The sequence below is a fragment of the Hordeum vulgare genome, chromosome 3H, assembly GCF_904849725.1.
Source record: "Hordeum vulgare subsp. vulgare chromosome 3H, MorexV3_pseudomolecules_assembly, whole genome shotgun sequence".
Classification (NCBI taxonomy): Eukaryota; Viridiplantae; Streptophyta; class Magnoliopsida; order Poales; family Poaceae; genus Hordeum; species Hordeum vulgare.
In genome coordinates, this window is record NC_058520.1 from 617,846,675 (window position 1) to 617,866,851 (window position 20,177).

Here is a 20,177-nt window from a genome sequence, read left to right on the forward strand (position 1 = left end):
AGATTTTGGGTGTTATGGTTTTTCACTGGTCTTTCGTAACTTTTGGACGAAAAAAAAATCAATTTTTTTCAGAAAAAACTGTTTTCTTTTTTTTTTACGTGAAAAAACTCGTTTTCTGTTTTGTTTTTTTTTTGCGAGAGGAAAGGAAAACATGTTTTGTTTTTTGCGAGAGGCACGTCCGTGCCTTTAGGAAAAGGAAAACATGTTTTGTTTTTTTACGATAGACACGGTTTTGCTTTCACGAAAGGCACAGTTTTGCCTTCGCGAGAGGCACCCGAAAGGAAAAAACATGTTTTCTGTTGTTGTTTTTTTTTTTACGGAAGGTACGGTTTTGTTTATGCGAAAGGTACGATTTTGCCTTCGCGAGAGACAAACCCGTGCCTCTCCCAAAAAAGAGGGGGAAATGTGTTTTCTGCTCTCTTTTTTTCGCGAGAGGCACGGTTTTGCCTTCGCGAGAGGCACGCCTGTGCCTCTCCCAAAAGGAAAAAAACAAACATGTTTTTTGTTGTTGTTTTTTTGCGAAAGGCACGGTTTTGTTTATGCGAAAGGTACGATTTTGCCTTTGCGAGAGGCACGCCCGTGCCTCTCCCGAAAAAGGGAAAAAATGTGTTTTCTGCTCTCTTTTTTTCACAAGAGGCACGGTTTTGCTTCCGCAAGAGGCACGGTTTTGCCTTCACAAGAGGCACAACCCGTGTCTCTCAAGGGAAAAAAAACGTGTCTTTTGGTTTTTTTTCTATCACGTGAGGCATGGTTTTTTTCTTCCGGTTTTTTATGAGAAACAAAGTTCGTCAAAATCTATCAACATGGGATATAGTTTTGAAGATCTCGACGCGAGAAAGCCAACGGTGAAAACGGTTCGAGATTTGAACGCATGATTTAGAAGATAAAAACGTTTTGAAAATACGGATCTACGAAAAAAGGGAAAACTCACGGGTTGCGACAAGTGGCACACATGCAGTGCCACTTGTCGCAACCTGTGAAGGTGGGAGTAATCGTTGGGAGGTGTATTCGCTAACTAGTGATTTCGATTTTTGCCTTCCCTTTCTTTTTGTGCCCAAAAAAAAGAAAATCTTTCTCTCTTTTTTTGCCCCGCGCACGCAAACTCCTCGAAACAGGTTTTTGCTCTGCGTTATTAATAAAGCCCAAACGGCTGAACCGATACAAGATGACAAAGCAACTCTAACTGAGAAGGAAACCAATAAGATATGCCTTTTTTAAGATAATATTGTACTAGGTATGTGACAATGTGTCCATGTGTTGCCATAGGACAAATGTTTTTAAGGCTATAAGAGAGTCATATGGGATAGATCTTGATGCAAAAGAAATACATAGAATAAGATTAAGTTTTGATTATAAATCATATATTTTATGCCATTGCTTAAATTGACAAAATATGTACATGCCCATGGTTGATCTGTTTTATTGTGTTATCAAGGATAACATATTGATTTTTGACCCTTTTTTGGATCTTGGGTTCATTGCTATTTTTTTGGGTTATTGAAGTTATATGGCCGTTACCAATTTTTATCATAAGAAAGAATGTGTTTGCGGACCGTGAATTTCATATTGTACCTTAGATTGATTTAGTTTATCTGATTACCAAAGATTGGTTTGTTGAAAATCAGAAGGGGATGGGAAAACCTGAAGGAATCGATGAAGGGTGGGAAAGCGGACGAAGAAGTGATGGGAAGAAAAAGTGGCATAAGATGAAACCTTACGTTCTTTTTAAGTAGTTGGAAATGTGTACTTTTTATCATCTGGAACATAAGAACTAAAATGATATGACATTCAATACAAACTCGGGAATGTGAATTTGGAAATGCATAAGTATACTATTTTAACTTAATTTGTTATATGTCACTACTTTAGTTTACAAGAATATTTGAACTTAAAAAATTTTGAATTCCCATCGATTGAATAAATTATTTGTTAAATAGCATGCCAATTAAAATTAGATCAAGAATCTCAATGCGCAATATTCACCATGAACTAGAGCAAACCCATAAAACCATGATGACATCAATATTGCCACATGGGCTTGAATCATAGCAGCGCCACCTCCATGAGCACACATTGATGGTGGCGAAACATGGAGAAGGCCGAGTCTATGTCTTGCCTATCCAAGATAGAGAAACGCTTCCCTACAGGGGCCGGTTGTGGTCCAGCCCAGTAACCATGTGGTATTGTCACGTTGTTGTCATGCATGTTTTTATTTAATATTTTTATGCTGGAAAAAATATATTAAATACACATATTATGAAAAATGTTCGTATTTTTAAAGAGTCCATTGCACATTGAAAAAAGTCCATACAGCGTAAAAAAAGTGTCTGCCCAACTTTTATGAAATTTGACCCATTCAGAAAAATATATTTGACATTTAAAATATGTTAACATGTTTCAAAAACTGGAAGTTGCACTATTGAAAATGTTATAAAACTAAAGAAAATATTTATATAATTCAAACTATATTGTTTTGTATAATTCAAAAGGAATGTATTTTACATGTAAAAAGCATGCATTTCAAAAAAATGTTTGTAACATTTTAAAAAATAAGTATAAAATATAAAAAACTTTTGGATAATTTCGATAACAATTGTTTTTCATTAAAAAGGTTCAAACAAAATAATGTAAAATGTCTCAACATAAAATATTTAACACATATTAAAAAAAGTGTTCAAAACATCTACTTGAAAATATGTTAGTAATGCATAAAAATTTAAATACAAATATAAATATTTTTATATGTATATATAAAATGTTGAATGCTTATGAAAAAGTAGACATGAAAACATGTTAATCATGTATTTGAAAAATACTAAACATGTATAATAAATGTAACTAATGTATAGAAAAAAATGTAAAATATGTGTGGAATATATGCATGACTTAAGAAGAAAAAATAAAAGAATAAGAAACAAATAAAGAAAACCAGTGAAACATATATAGAAAAAAAACAAAGAAAACCTAAAGGCAACCAATGCAAAATAGTGAAAACCCGGATAAAAATCATGGAAAACTCATGTGTAGCTGCAGTGTTGGATCGGCCTTATAGCTCCACCCTGTAGGTGAGACCAATTACGATTGGCATCTAGCGAGAAACAGCATTTGTGGTCACCAGCAAGGATTGGTTGGATATTGTTGTCACGAAATCAGCATGAGAAATTTCCAAGAAAGGGGATATGTTATTTTTCTAATTCATAATTACTTTTCATAAATTTCAGTACATAGCTATATTTATTTTTGAGAAACAAAAAAGTGAAAACTCTAGCATTGTAAACTGAGAATGGAAAATCAGCATGAAAAATTTCCTAGTATATTTTCTGCCATCGCTTAAACTGAAAAAGTATGTAAATGCCCATGATTGATCTGCTTTATTGTGTTGTCAAAGATAATGGATTAAATTCTATATATTTTTGTTTACATGCCATGAAATTATTGTACTTATTGGGTTACCAAGGTTGTCTGATCAGTACCAATTTCTACCATAAGAAATAATTTCTTTATGGACGTGAATTTATTGATTTACCTTGGATTGAATTGGTTTATTCCATTACCATAGATTGTTTTGATGAAAATCAGAAGGGGGTAGAAACCCTGAAAAAAAATTAATGTAGGTTGGGACAACGGACGAAGGGTGATGGGGAGAAAAAACAGATGTAAGATGGGACCTTATGCGCTTTTTTTAGTTGAGCAGAGAATTTATAATTTTTTTCATATATAACATGGAACATAAGAACTAAAATGATATGGCATTCAATACAAATCAAAGAATGTAAATTTGGAAATACATACGCATACTATCTTAACTCAATTTATTATATGTCACTACTTTGTTTTCACGCATAATTAGAACTTAAGAATAGTTCACATTTCAGTCGATTGAACAAAAGTAATTTGTTAATTAGCGTGTCAAATTATATTAGATGAAGAATATCAATATATACAATTTTCACCCGGAGCGCGTACAAAATCTTTGGAACCATGATGACATCCAGACTGCCACATTCTTCCTGGACCATAGCACCACCACCTCCACAGACACATAAGGGCTTGTTCGGTTAATCCCAACAAAGAGGGGATTGGAGAGGATTGGAAGGGATTGAAGTGGAATTTGACTTATAGGGGATTTAATCCCTCCCAATCCCCTCCAAACCCCTTCAATTCTCAAACAACCCAACAAGGCCTAAAGATGATGGGGAAGCGTGGAGGAGGGCGAGTCTCCTACAGAGAGCCGGTATTCAGCCAGCACCGTAACCATGTGGTTTCGTCACGTTGACGTCACATTGTTTTTCCTTTTCACTTCTGTTTATACTTTGGAAAATGTTAAATACGCATATTACATAAAAATAATTTAGTTAATTTTTTCAAATGCCCATTGCACGTCTAAAAAATGTTCATGCAGTGTAAAACAATGTTGGTTGTACTTCAGAAAATGTTGGTGTCATTTGAAAAATCTATTCACCAATTAAATATATTCACGTTATTCAAAATAAATGTAAGTGATATTTAGTAGAAATATTATACAATGTAAAAAAATCGATTAACCAAAAAAGTACAATTACCAAAAGTTGTGTAAGATTGAAAAAAGCTCACGCATTTCAAAAGTGTATTTGTGTCTTACAAAATTTTAAAAGATGCTCACATAGTTTTCGAAAAATGTTTGTATCATTCAAAAAATGTTTGAACGTAAAATGGAAAAACAAATAACATGTATTGAAAAAAAAATCATGCCATGTATTTAAAAAATGTTTATCATATATATATGAACATTCTAAGCATATAGTTAGCTATGTTTTCAATGTATAAGAAAAATGTAAAATGTATATGAAAAAGTGGACTTGAAAACTAATATTTGAAAACATGTTGATCAAGTATTTAATTATTATTTTTTCAAATGTTTATAAAAACTCTTTCCTGATGCATACGAAAATGTACAATGTGTACGAAAAAATTATGTATGTGTTGAACAAAATAAAGAAAATAAGCAAACTGATGGAAACCGGAGACAGAAAACCAAGGGACCCTAAAACAATCCCAAAATAAACAAGAGAAAACTTGAATAAACTGATGCAATATAGTGAAAAAAGATAAATAGCCATAAAAACTTATGTCCAGTTACAATATTGGGCTGTCTTAGTAGGCCAACGCCTAATGTGAGACCTATTACGACTCATAATGGGTGAGAAAATAGCATTCGCGGTAACATCCAGTGGTTTGTCGAAAATTCACGGATGCCTCACCTGCGTCAAGAAGTCATGACCCATGGAGGTCCAGGTGCACCAGTGTCAAAGACGCTACCACCACTGAGGCTAGCTTGCTAGTCGACTGGGAAAAGGTTGCACAACCTTCAGTGAGCGTCTGTTGCTGAAGAGTTGCCAGAGCTGCCAAAACTTGGGGAGCCGCTCACTCGCGTAGCGCCATCGTCGGATCCGGCACCGGAATTGCAAGGTCCACCGGTGAGAAGTTGGACGCTTGATGGGGAGGAACAGACGGGGAGGGTTGGATAGAAGAAAAACACTAGAAAGATTTACCCCGTCGCTAGCATCAACTACCAGATGGACACCTCATGTGACGGCGAGGGGTTGGGAGATGGTGAAGGGGCTTTTTTATGGCTGCGTTAGTGGCCTCTGGTGTCACCTGAGGCAGCGGTTGTGGATGGGGGGAGTTTGGGTTAGGCTTCAGCCTTTTTCAATCACATTTGTTAGTTCATTGGTTGGATACCGTTGTCAATGATGTTTTTTATAGTTCAAGCACGAAATCGGCATGTGAAGATCAGTTTTAACACGCTCCCTCTTACCTTCATTTTTCACATGAAAGATAAGAGTATGTAATAGATCTAAACCGTTGATCTCCTAATTAATGGTCTGATTAATTTTTATTTTCTTACCTCACATGTCTGAGTAAAAAAGAAGACAAGGGATAAGAGGGAGCATGTTCAAATTGCCGCATGTGAAATTAATTTCCCAAAAAGGGAAGATGTTATTTTAATAGTTAATAATCACTTTTGAAAAGTAATTATCAATTCATAGCTAGTTGTTGTTTTGAGGTAAAAATAAAGGAGAAATCTCCGGCATTGCAAATTGAGAATGAAAAGATGAGGGGAAAAAACAAAAGACGTTGATATGTACTCCTACTTTTCATGAATGGGGAAAGTTTTTCTACTGTAACTCCACCTGCTCCCGGAGTGGAGTTGTGGAGTGGAGGTGGTGCTCTGCGTTTTTCTACTGTAACTCCACCTGCTCCCGGAGTGGAGTTATGGAGTGGAGGTGGTGCTCTGCGTTTTTCTACTGTAACTCCACCTGCTTCCGGAGTGGAGTTGTGGAGTGAAGGTGGTGCTCTGCGTTTTTCTACTGTAACTCCACCTGCTCCCGGAGTGGAGTTGTGGAGTGGAGGTAATCCTAACAGGGCCCTAATCTTGATACCCATCGAGTGAATCCCGACGCGTGGAGAGATCGATCCATCCGGAGACACTAATTGGTACCATTATATTATTGCTTGCACCGGGAGAATCAAATGAATGGTAGCAAATTAAGCTCGTTTCAGCTCAACAGGATTTGGCGGGTTCCTCTGCCATTATTATCTGCGTAGCTTCCCGCCAACCTACGGGAGAGGACGAGTGGAGTGCACGAGACCTCACCTCACCTCACCTCGCCGGCAACAATATTTTAGAGCAAGCAAGAGGAAGCACCACCAGCAGCAGCCGAAACCAAACCAAACCATTTCTCTCGTGACCATGGCGCCGGGGACGACCGAGCCGCTCCTCCTCCGCCCGGAGCAGCGCCGGCGTCCGCGGGACTGGCTCGCGTGGGGGCTGCCGGCGGCGGTCCTGCTCCTGTTGCTGCTGTCCGTCTCGGGCCCTCTCCGTCCGCCACTTTTCCGCGTGCCGGCGCCGGAGACCGTCCCGTTGACCCTGCTCGCCGGCGCGCAGGAGAAGGGAGCAGTGTGCTTGGACGGGACCCCGCCGGGGTACCACCTGCAGAGAGGCTCCGGCGACGGATCCAACCGCTGGCTCATCCATCTCGAGGTCCGTATGGTGATACTTTCTTTTCATGCGTCGTCCCAATTGCACAAAGAACAAGAAATGTTCTTGTACTGATAGAGATAGCTCATCTAACATTCATCCGTTTTATTATTATATAATATATACATATATATTGGTATTCGTCACCCTGGATGAAATGGATTACCTGGATGAAGAATATATATCAAGGGTTGACTATTCGTCACCTTGGATGAAGAATAATTATTCTTTACCCCCTTTATTTTTTCATCAATGCATCGTAATTTTATGTTATATATTTTTTATTTCATACATAAAAAGAGATCGTAAGAAAAATTATAATCATCATAAAAAATATTTTATGTCACGTAGAATTAAAAACATAAAAACATAGTGTAAAATATACATGAAATATGATTTTTCTGGCCTTATGACCTATACTTTTAAGTTTTTACATCAAATTTTAAGTAATGAATCAATATAAATCTAACTATTGGTATTCCAAATGTAATTTATTTATGAAACAGTCGTATGACGTTCTAACCTTTTCTCTTATTCGAATGGATGTATATAGAAACATTTTAGTGTATTTGTTCACTCGTTTCAATCTGTATGTATAGTCTATATTGAAGTATCTGAAACATCTTATATTGATGGACGGAGGGAGTATATAGTTATTTTATTCTTCTTATACACGTCTCGTAACCAATTACCAAGAAGATATCGCTCAAATTGTACTAGATAATCTTTAAAATATACACTTTTGATAACCCATTGCTTTTAGAAAAGTACATTTTCCATAACCAAAGTATACTTTGAGATAGAGACCCGCGCCCTAATTTCTGTTACCACCAAGCACATGCCTTTTCATTGTTAATGTTTCTATCATGATAGGGCAATTAGTTGATTAACCTGCATGGTAGGGATGTTTAGCAGGTAGGTTCTCGAGGTAAGCCAATTAGTGGTTGACTTGTATATTATTCACTTAAATACATCCAGGGAGGAGGTTGGTGCAGTACAGTCAAGGATTGTTCCAACCGCAGAATGTACGCGCTCGGTTCATCCAACTTCATGAAACCGATGCGCTTCGCCGGTGCTGGGATCCTCGGCAGTGATCAGCTGCAAAATCCTGGTAGTTCCATCGTTATCTTCCTGTTTGTTTACATAATCATATAGTATTTTTTTACCTGTTTCATATGTATTCCCACTAACTTTGATCAGCGTGTAATCAGATTTCTACAACTGGAACAAAGTGTTTGTGCGGTATTGCGATGGGGCGTCGTTTTCCGGGGACGCGGAAGGTCGAGCACAGGTGAATTTTCTGAGTCTTAGTCTGATGTCGCTATCTCCGTTGCTTCAAGTAATAATGTTCTATTGGTGATGATGTAGGATGGAAGCATACTTTACTTCAGAGGATTGCGCATCTACCAAGCGGTCCTTGACGAACTCATGGAAAAAGGACTTGCCAACGCTACACAGGTCATACTTAACTTACAAAGTTCGTATAGTTTGAACATGAATCGGCAGTATATAAATATTACTCTGTCAATTTCAGCAACAACCATTGATTATTTTCTTGCGAACAACCCCATGCGACATTCCTCATTTTTCTACACATTTCAGGCCCTCCTCACAGGCTGTTCTGCTGGTGGTCTAGCCACGATACTGCATTGCGATGATTTCAGTGCACGGTTTTCTCGTGATGTTTCAGTCAAATGCCTTGCTGATGCTGGGTTTTTTCTTGACGTGTAAGACCCTTTGAAAACAAATGTGACCCACCACCCACCACCACCAGCATTGCACTTGAACTAAAGTACTTTTTTTCTTCGACAGAAAGGATATTTCTGGGAAAAGGTCCTTTTGGTCTGTCTATGATGGCGTTGTTCACCTCCAGGTTTGCTGTTAGACATGCTTCAAACTTTAAAAGACATGCCTTATTTTATAATCCAGGCTTGTGGTCATCTTCTAGTCCTGTTTTGCACTTCTCTAAAATTTGAATACCAGAAAAGGCTTTATAAAACTCTTGTTTTTCAAGTGTTTAGTCTTGTGCCACAATCAATAAGCACTGAAATATTTTTCCGTCCATGTGATTAATACCACTTTGTACTGAATGCTGTTGAGTTAATTTTTTTCTTTGTTTGATAAATTTATTTCAGAATGTTAGAGAAGTGTTGCCCAAGGACTGCCTTGCCAACAAGGAGCCAACCGAGGTACTTTCCATTGTCCAGTTTGATTTTCTTGTCATACTTGCTCCCTTAATAGATTATGCTAACTGAAATAATGTTGCTCCTAGTGTTTCTTCCCCGCAGAGCTTATTAAGAGCACCCGCACCCCCATGTTTATTCTCAACTCTGCGTATGATTCATGGCAGGTATTTTGGAATGATTTTTCTTTTTGTTCTTCTTCCAACTTCTCTTTTAAAGTTATCACTATTTTATCGATGACTCTTCGCCACAGGTACGGAATGTTCTTGTACCAGTTTCGTCGGCTCCTGATAAGTCATGGTCGAGTTGCAAGGATAATATCCGGAACTGCAATTCCACACAAATCAAAGTCCTCAATGGTTAGCTTAGCTTGTCATTTTCTCTTTTTTTCTCTCTCTCTCTCATTCAACACCAATGTCTTTGTTGTGCAACGAAACACTGAATATTCAGCTTCTCTGTGAAATAGGCTTCAGGAACACAATGGTGGGTGCATTGAATGTTGTCGAAGATAAGGAGGACTGGGGATTGTTCATCGATTCATGCTTCACACACTGTCAATCCCTATATGGCATCTCCTGGAATTCAGAAATCTCCCCGAGGCTTGGAAATAAGGTAGGGAATTAAAAATTCTAACGTAAAACACGTTATCTATGCCATCAATTTCTTTTGCGATGAATCTGTGGTATCTGATTCGGCGTGTTGTTACCTGGATTATCACAATTTTGTCGAGCAGACCATTGCAGAGGCCGCAGGAGATTGGTACCATGGAAGGAGCCAAGGAGTGAAAGAGATAGACTGCGAGTATCCATGCAACCCAACATGCAGCGGACAGTTGCCTCCATGATTTATTATTAGATCCCGTCAAGATTTATTATGTCAACGAGGGCAAATGCAGATAGCATTATCTTGTGATGTCCATCATAGTGCCAATTTAGAATGAAAATAAGTATACACAGACGAAAGACACTGTGTCAAGTAAAAAGTTCCCATTTCTGCAAAAAACTGAGGTTATAAATATTTGGAATGGATCTTCCTCCTCCCTAAGTTTCGTTTCGTCACACACTTGTGTCACTCCCCGGCAGCGACACGAGGTGTCGGAGTCGATGCCAGCGAATACAGGTGTTGCTACCACGAGATTGTCTATGGCCTCTACGTGCCTTAGAGCAACTCTAGCAGACCCCGCATCCCGCCCCGACCAACAAATGAGCGCCAAATTGCGGGTCGGGGCCGGAAAATCCGCACGAGCAGACCCGGCATCCCGGCCGACCCGCATTATTTTTTGCGGGGCGCGGCAAATCTTCTCCCCCAACCTCCATCTTCACGGGCTGGGAGGCCGACCCGAGCTCAACCCCTATCCGGCGCGAGATTTGGCGGGACGGACATTTCCGTGCGCCCTTTCCCCGTTCCCCGCACCCTCCGCCACCATTGCCACCCATCCGCAAGCTTCGGTTCCTCCTCCCCGGTCGTTCCTCGCCGCCATGGAGGACCACATGCTGTCCGCCGTCACAGTCGAGGTCGCGCATGCTCCTTCCCCTCGGGCGGATCTCGTCGCCGGCCATGTTGCCCCCGCCGCCGTCGCCCAAGCACATGTCGCACCTTCCCGAAAGAGGCAGGGCACCGTGGTCGTGCAGGGCGGGAATCTGGCTGCCCCCGCCGCGACGGCCCGCGCTCCGGGCGCCAACGCCTCAGTGCGATCCCGGCTGGCGGCGCACAAGGACGGCAAGGCCGCGGCCGTAAAGCGGAGGAAGGTTCCGGCTTCAAGGAAGCCACCTTATTCAACCTCTGACTTCACCCCCCCCCCCCCGAAAGGAGGTGCTCCGGCGATGCAGTTGAACAATTATGCTCCCCACGCGGCCGAGGTGTTCGACGAAATGGCCGGAAGGTATGCCTCTTCGGTCTTGGCGATTCCTTTTCATTTTTCGCCATTAGTCTTGATAGCTCGTGACTTGTTATCGTTCGCTATAGCAGTGGTTCGAACAATGCAACAAACGAGTTCATGAACATGTTGGACACGAACACGGTTGACATTGATCAAGCATCTTTCTAACCATTCAACTACAATGAAACGGACGGTGGCGTGGATGATCATGGTGCTGCGGACGAATTGGAGGAGATCGAATCGGAAGCGTTTGAGCAATCGCAAGCAAAGGATGGGAAAAGCCAAAGATCGAAGAACTACACGATCTTAGAAAATCAAGCTTTGATCCAAGCATGGAGTGTGGTGTCTCTTGATGCATGCACGGGTGTTTCTCAAACCGCCAAAAGATATTGGCAAAGGATCGAAGATCAATACTTCCGCATTATGAAAAAGTATCCTAATAGGACTGTACGCACATTTCGGTCACTTCAAGGGCGTTGGGAGAATATCAAACCTATGTGCAGTCGTTGGGCAGCTTGCTTGGAGCAAGTACGCAATGCACCTCCAAGTGGCACCGTGGAGTCCGACTATGTGAGTTTGTTTTTCCTTTGTTCAATTTATGCATCATCATAATGTATCATGGGAAATGATTGCATCATTTCGTTCACATTTTGTAGGACAAGATTGCTCAACATAGATACAAGGACATGGAAGCTTCGGAAGGCAAATTCTTCAAATTAGAGCATTGTTGGGAGTTGCTCCAAAAGTGCGACAAGTGGAAGTTGATCGACAGAGAATCCCCACCAAAGAGAGGCTCACTTATAAACATGGATGAAGATGAGGATGATGATGGCCCAAGAAATTGTCAACCTTTGTCAACCTTTGGTGGAAACTGGTACTTATACTTTTTCTTGTTCTCTCCCGCAATCTGATCATCTGTTTCTTACGAGTACTTTAGAAAGTATGCTCTCAACTTGTCGAATGTGTATTGAACTATTGCCGTCACCGGCAATGCACGGACACCCTTCAACACCCGGTTGAAGCATTCTGCCATGTTACTTGTCATTTGACCATATCTTCGGCCATCTTCGTCATAAGCTCGTGCCCACTTGGCCCGAAGTTCAATGTGCCTGTTAAGAAACTCAAGCCCACCTGCATCAAGTTTTTTGTTTACAAGCAAAGCATTGTACAATCTTGCAAATCGTTTGTCCGAAAATGCTTGACAACAATCTTGAAGATCATCCACCAACTCCTTGCTACCACATGCCCGGTAGAAGTTTGCACAGAAATGCCTCATGCACCATCGATGATGCAAAGGAGCATGGCCGGGAATGACAATGTCAACCGCGTTAAGTATGCCTTGATGGCGATCCGATATGGCACATATTTCCCTCTCAAACGGTAATACTTTGGTTCTCAAAATATGCAAGAACCATTCCCAGTTAACATTGTTCTCTGCCTCAACCAAAGCAAAAGCCAAAGGCATCAACCGGTTATTGGCATCACTTGCTATTGCAACCAACAGAGTGCCCTTGAATTGTCCGGTCAAAAACGTGCCATCGATGGAGATGACAGGACGAAAGTGCTGGAAAGCCCTCACACATTGCTCAAATGCCCAAAATGCACGGCCAAATACGCGGACCCTATTTCCATTCAGAATCCTTGTTTTCTCCCCATACGGCTCGACCACATGAACCATGCCCGGGTTAGTGTGGGCAATAGCTCCCAACAACCTAGGTATGCGGTTGTATGCTTCCTCCCAATCACCATACAACATCTTGAATGCGGCTTGCTTTGCTTTCCATGCCTTACCATATTTCACCTCGTAGTGAAAGAGGGCTTTCACAAGGTCTAGTACGCTTTTTATGCTCGTTGTAGGAAGAGAGGAGATGGAGTTGGAAATCCTATAAGCGATGAACTCGGAGGTGAGTTGTCTATGACTTTGCGACGAAAGGGCACCATCAACCCTCTTGCCTCGACAAATGTGAGGCATACAACTCACAATGTTCCATCCTGGCCCTCCTTTCCATGGTCTTGCACGGACAATCCAAGGACAACCTCTATCCTCACATGCAACCGTGTAACGCAGCTTCATGTTTAAATGAACAACTTTGTGTGGCCTATAATGCGTCACAGAGTATTCATCCAACCACATCTTCAGTTCAAAGAATGTTTCGAACTTTGACCCCGGCAAAATAATATTCTTCCCATGTGTGTCCCGATGAGAAGGTGGCCTAACTCCAGACAATATGCCTTCGCCTCCGTCAACCACGGCTTCATCCGCAAGGCTAAGATCCTCGAAGAATGGTGTCCGGTGATCACGCTTTAATACCTTCGTGAAAGCTTCAGCCTCCTTTGCCGTGAACCCTTCCTCATCAACTTCTTCATCGGGACCCTCATCGTCAGACTCGGAGGCATAGCCACGTGAGTACGGAATAGAATGGTCCATTGTCTCTTGCAAATTATATTTGTCCAAATCACCAAGATTGTTGTCATGAAGAACATTACCATCATTCTCATCATCATCGTGCTCATCATTAGCCTCTACCAATGGTTCATGTTCAATGTTGACCTCTTCGTTGGCCTCATCGACACAAGAAAGAGGTTCAATGTTGGCCTCTTCGTTGATGGGTGCGGGAATAGCTTCAACAATCGAAGAGGCAACCCGGTTCAAATCCAACAAGTTAGGAACATTTGTTTTTATGACAAATAACTCTAGAGCCTTGTCTAGTGAATCGGCCACCGTATCCTTGTATGCAAGCCAACGTTGCTCGGAGTTGACACGCATGGTCTTCCAACGAATGTGCATTCCGAATCCCACATTATGCCTACCATCAAACTCAACTACATCACTAGGGTCCATCCAATTCAAATCCTTTCGGACTTGTTCCAACAATTCACCATAGCTAGGACACAAATCGAACACCATGTCAAGCTCATCCGGGTCCGGATTAATATTGCCTTTTAAAAAGGCATCCTTGTCCACGTGATGAACATAAACACATGTTCTTCCCATACCTAAACAACAAAACATAGAACCTTTTTTATAAGCAATCATACAATTACAATAACCCTAGCCTAACTTCCAAACAACCATAACCCTAACCCCATCATAACCCTAACACAACCAAACATCCCTAACCCTAGCCTAACCCTAAAACAACCATAATGCAAACATCCAAACAACCCTAATTCTAACCCCATCATACCCCTTATCCTAACATACAAACAAATACAACAATATCATATACATCCCACATTTCATGAAAAACTAGGGTTTCCTCAAATTTGCAAAAAAAAAAGACCACAAAAGATTTTTCTTTGGATGAGAATGAGGGAAGAGGTGGGGATTACCTTAGGGGAGTGATTGGACAACAAATGCCCGGTCCAAACCTTTAAATTTGGTGATTTAGAGAAGGATTTGAGGGAGGGGGCAGTGGCTGGGAGAGAGGCTGGGGGAGGGGAATGAGGGGGGGATGAGGAGGGGGTGGGGAGGGGGGCTGGCCGGTCCAGTTAAGTCAATGTGTGGCGCCTAAGCGTTCGGCGCCACACATTACAATGTGTGACGCCTGAGGCTTAGGCGTCACACGGCCTGGGGGATGGGCCCCTCCCTGCCAGGTGGTCGGGGGGTGTGGCGTCGAACGGCTAGGCGTCACACAGTGTAGTGTGGCGTCTAGGTGTCGGGCGCCACACAAAAGGGTCAGACGGGTGAAATCTTTCCCCCGAAGGGTCACTCCGTGAGTTCTTTCCCCTCAGGGGTCATTTTTGTCAATTTTGCCTAATGTGGACGACGCGGCAGTTGGATCTGATGCTGGGATTGTGTTGTGCTCCTGTACGTCAGCATGGTGTCGTGTCGATTGGAATTTGGAAAGTCGGGCAACTTGGGTTGTGTGCCACAGTCATATATATGGTGCAGGTGGTCATGCCTCTGGTCGTGTAAGACATATATATGCTCCTCACTGCTTTAATTGATACGCGTCGTGTGGGTGGCCCATCGTGTGTTCCCCTGTTAGTGGCTCAATGCTGCACGAGTAGTGTTGTGGCTTGTTTGTGCCCTGGCTACAGTGGCGGTGGCGGTGGTGGTGCAACTAGCTAGTCCAGCATGCATGGCGGTGTGGCTTGTTTGTGTCCTTTTCTTCCTCTTTTTAATTGAGCGTTCGCTCTGGCGAAAGATGCAGTTGATGTTTGTCACTGTTGGTCTTGCAAGCTTCATATATAACGGCACGGGTCAAAGATGGTGAGGCATAACGCTCTGGGCGAAAGCTTTCTTCTTTCATAGGGGTTGTACGTTGTCGGCTTTTTCTATTTGATGTCAAGTAGTCGGTCGTTCGCACACAACGGATGAACCTAGCTAGCGATCGAACTGGGCTAGCCAATCTCAGAAGCTAACGAGTACAAGCATCCGGTTTTGGGAACATTCTGGAAGGTTCTAGCCTGGTTTTTCCGGTTTTGGGAATATTCTAGAAGGTTCCTGAACCATTTTTTACTTGTTTTTCGCTTTCTTACGTTTCTTTACTAATCGTTTTTCCTTTTTTCTGTTTATGTTTCTTCTCTTTTTTCTTTTTTGTTCAGCTTCGTTTCTTTATGCTTTTGTTAAAAAAATTCACAATGTCTTCAGAAAAAATGGGGATTTCAATAAATAATTCCGTTTCGAAACTTGTTCGCTGATTTCAAAGAGTATTCATGTTTCCAAAAAAATCAGAAGATTCAAAAAATGTTCTTGTTCTAAAAATTGTTCACAAATTTCAAAAATTGTCCGTGTCTTAAATTGTATTCGGCAGTTTAAATAAATGTTCTGTTTCAATAATTGTGTGCATATTTCAAAAAATGTTCTTATTTTCAACAAAAATCCAACGTATCAAAAAAATTGGTTTTCAAAAAATGTTCTGGCCCCGTATTTAGTTTTGGAATTTCAAAACATGTTCCTGTTTTGAAAAAATGTTTGTGTTTTTAAATTTTGTTCTAGAGTTCCATAAAATGCTCTTGTTTTCCAAAAAATAGAAATTTCAAAAAATGTTCCCGTTTTGAAAAAATGTTCACGTATTCATTTTTCAGAGTTAGAAAAAATTGTTTAGTATTTTCAAAAAATGTTCCCTTTTTTGAAAATATCTGAGTTTTTTAGAATTTTGTTCATAAATTGAAAAAATGTTTGCATTTCATAAAACATTTTCTCTTTATTAAAACAAATGTTTTTGGTTTGCAATTTTAAAAATACTTGAATCTGCAATGGTTTTGGTTCTTAATTGATACGCACAAACAAATATTCAGCTACGGTCGTTAGTTCTATTGGTAATATCATGTCCTCGTGAACTCGAGTTCCTGCCTTCGATACCTATAGAACGCTATATTTGTTAGGTCTCCATACTAGCGCTACAGTCATGTTCGCTGTTGGGTCGCTAGCTTGGGTTGGGCCGACCCAATCGGATATCTGCCCGTGCGTGCGGCCGGCAATTTGCCGCAAAGAGCGGCAGGTAGGAGATCCCGTTGCTATCATTGATGTTGGTGCATGTAGGTGCCCCCCTCCAAAGCCAAATGTGGTGGAAGCAACGTTAAAGGGTTTGATGGGGCGTTTGTGCGTGGTTCGATGGCGAGGCATAACGCTTTGAGCGAAAACTTTATGGTCGACGGGGGTTGATGTTGGTTATGCCAGCATGCTCGAACGTCATCTGCCTTCTTGAAGGCCTTTTCTAAGATATTTCCTTCAATCTCTTTGGGAAGAACGCATGTTGGGTGGTGTCTGCTAGCTTGGGTTGTTATTGGTGATATTTTAACACATAATATGATAATACTGATAACTAAGTGTCGATGTGATCTCATAGTACACCATAAGTTAGGTCTGTCCAAGATCATTGTTCTATCAACAACATGTTGTCATTATTTCTGCCATCCTTGTTAGTTAAACAATGGCTTAAGATCATGAAAACAAGATCATCATGCAATATGTAACCTAGTCTTAAAGATGTGACTAGGGATCTACTTGGTCTTCATATGTTTCCACACATGCAACTGAATTTTCGTTTGAATCTAATATTCAGGAACCATTGCAATTAGAGTATGGAAATATAAACATTAATTATGAATATGAAAAATGAAATAATAATTTATTATTTCCTCTAAGGACATATTTCCAACATGCCCGAGATAAGTACTCTATATGTTGGCATCCCTAGTGAGGCCGACCTAAGCATTCGAGTCTACCGCTTCCTCCCAAAGAATCAAGCTTAGTGAGGATGAGATTGGCCACCTCTTTGACTGTTGGGGAATGTTGCATGGAAAATAAAAAAAATTCCTACGTACACGAAGATCTATCATGGTGATGTTCATCTACGAGAGGGTGATCGGATCAACATATCCTTGTAGATCGCTAAGCGGGAAGCGTTAAGAAACGCGGTTAATGTAGTGGTACAGCTTTGTGATTCAAATCACCGTCGTCCCACGATCCGTCCCGATCTAGCACCGAACGGACGACACCTCCGCGTTCAGCACACGTACACCTCGATGACGATCTCCGCCTTCTTGATCCAGCAAGAGAGACGGGAAAGTAGATGAGTTCTCCGGCAGCGTGACGGCGCACCGATGATGGTGATGATCTATCCTGCAGGGCTCCGCCCAAGCTCCACAGAAATCCGATCTAGAGGAAGAACTACGAGGTATAGGTTTGAGTTGTACGTGGCAAAGTTGTGTCTCAAAAACCCTAAAACCTCTAGTATATATAGGAGGAGGGGAGGGGCTAGCCTTGGGGCTCAAGGGAGCCCCTAGGGCGCCGGCCTAAGTGGAGAGGAGGACTCCAACTCCAATTCGGTTTGGGGAAGGAGGAGTCCTCCTCTCCCTTCCCACCTCCTTTTTTTTCTTTTGGTTTTCTTCTTCTAGCCCCATAGCCCACTTGGACTAGCCTCACCAGCCCACTAAGGTCTGGTGCGCCATCCTAGGACTATTGGGCTCACTCCCGGATGGGTGGGCCCCTCCCGGTAAAAACCAGGAATCCATTCGTCACTCCCGATACACTGTCGGTAATGCCCGAAATCTTTCCGGTAACCAAATGAAACCAACCTATATATCAATCTTCATTCCCGGACCATTTTGGAAACCTTCGTGACGTCCGTGATCTCATCCGGCACTCGGAACAACCTTCAGTCACCAACACCTATAACTCAACTATACCGAAACGTCACTGAACCTTAAGTGTGCAGACCCTGCGGGTTCGAGAACTATGTAAACATGACCCGAGACACTCCCCGGTCAATATCCAATAGCGGGACCTGGATGTCCATATTGGATCCTACATATTCTACGAAGATCTTATCGGTTGAACCTCTGTGCCAAGGATTTATATAATCCCGTCCAACATTCCCTTTGTCCTTCGGTATGTTACTTGCCCAAGATTTGATCGTCGGTATCTCTATACCTATTTCAATCTCGTTACCGGCAAGTCTCTTTACTCGTTCCGTAATACAAGATCACGTGACTAACACTTGAGTCACATTGCTTGCAAGGCTTATATGTGATGTTGTATTATCGAGTGGGCCTCGAGATACCTCTCCATCACACGGAGTGACAAATCCCATTCTTGATCCATGCTAACTCAACGGACACCTTAGGAGATACTTGTAGAGTACCTTTATAGTCACACGGTAACGTTGTGTCGTTTGATACACACAAGATATTCCTCCGGTGTCAGTGAGTTACATGATCTCATGGTCATAGGAACGAATACTTGACACGCAGAAAACAATAGCAACAAAATGATACGATCACATGCTACGTTCATAGTTTGGGTCTTGTCCATCACATCATTCTCCTAATGATGTGATCCAGTTATCAAGTGACAACACTTGCATATTTCAGAAAACTTTAACCATCCTTGATCAACTAACTAGTCAACTAGAGGCTTACTAGGGACATTGTTTTGTCTATATATCCACACATGTATCTATGCTTTTATTCAATACAATTACAGCATGGATAATAAACGGTTATCTTGAAACAGGAAATATAATAATAACTATTTTATCATTGTCTCTAGGGCATATTTCCAACATTGACATCCTACCGCCCACCGACAGCTACATTGGGTTGCCATTTGATCCAGGGAGGAGGCAGGTTTGCCACAGTGAAGATCGTTGCAATCGTAGCATGTTTGATCTCGATTCATCCAACATCGTGAAACTAACAGTGTTCACCAGTATCAGGATTCTTAGCCGTGATCAACTATAAAATCATGGTATTCACCCGAATCTTCTCATCCTTTTTTGCGGGAAAAACTTTTGATCTGTTCACCAAATATCAAATACCATGGCAGTGTAAAGAACACTAGAAGTAAGGAAAATAACATCTAGGTCGTTAGACCTCTAACGACGACTATAAGCGTTGGAGCGTGTCGAAGGCGCCACCATCATCGCCCCTTCCTTATCATAGCCGGGCAAACCTTGTTGTAGTAGACGTCGGAAAGTCGTCGTGCTAAGTCTGCAGATGACCAGTGCACCAAAACAGTAACCGTCATTGATGAAGTGAAATGTAGATGATAAGTATTGAACATGTAGACATACCAACGCAGCCAAACAAAGATCGGATCCAGGTAGATCCAGCGAAGACAAACGTTGACCGAATCATGCAGGATCCACGGGTGACACCTCCACACACCCTCAGGTGACGCTAAACGCATCAGCGAGACGGGGCTTGGGGGGGGGGGGGCTTATTTCATCTTGAGCCGTCGCCGCAACACTTTTGTGAGCAGAATACAAACCCTAAGAGGACACGAAAAGACGGCTAAAAATTTCTGAACATTTTTACATGCTGATTTATAGGGAACAAGTATTTTGATGTGTTTTAGCAAAACCAGTTTACTCTTTCCTGTGAATAATCGTTTTATAGAAAGAGAAACCTTTTTTTTTAGATGGAAATTTTTCTTTTGTTGTGTGGAGTTTCTTATTTGGACAAGATACATCGTGTTCCTATTTCTGTTGTGTTTCTACGTACGTGAGTTTCCCATTTTTACGTGTGTTATTTACGATCAGTTTATCGAAACCGTGGGTATCATAAAATAAAACGGCAAGAGTACGTTGGATTTTGTAAATGCGGGATTTGTTTCTGGAATTATGCCACGAATATCGGGCCC

The 20,177-nt window shown here is 41.6% G+C and overlaps 1 protein-coding gene across 1 annotated transcript; it reads left to right on the forward strand.

Annotated features, from left to right (window-relative positions):
- Positions 1 to 6,529: 6,529 nt before the first annotated feature.
- Positions 6,530 to 10,228, forward strand: LOC123445727 (pectin acetylesterase 5-like). The gene is made up of 11 exons (XM_045122757.1): positions 6,530 to 7,024; positions 8,000 to 8,132; positions 8,233 to 8,312; positions 8,390 to 8,479; positions 8,624 to 8,748; positions 8,834 to 8,894; positions 9,157 to 9,210; positions 9,294 to 9,371; positions 9,458 to 9,563; positions 9,671 to 9,816; positions 9,938 to 10,228. Exons 1-11 carry the CDS (start codon positions 6,734 to 6,736, stop codon positions 10,046 to 10,048), a joined length of 1,275 nt encoding a protein of 424 aa, XP_044978692.1. The 5' UTR covers positions 6,530 to 6,733; the 3' UTR covers positions 10,049 to 10,228.
- The last annotated feature ends 9,949 nt before the right edge of the window (positions 10,229 to 20,177 follow it).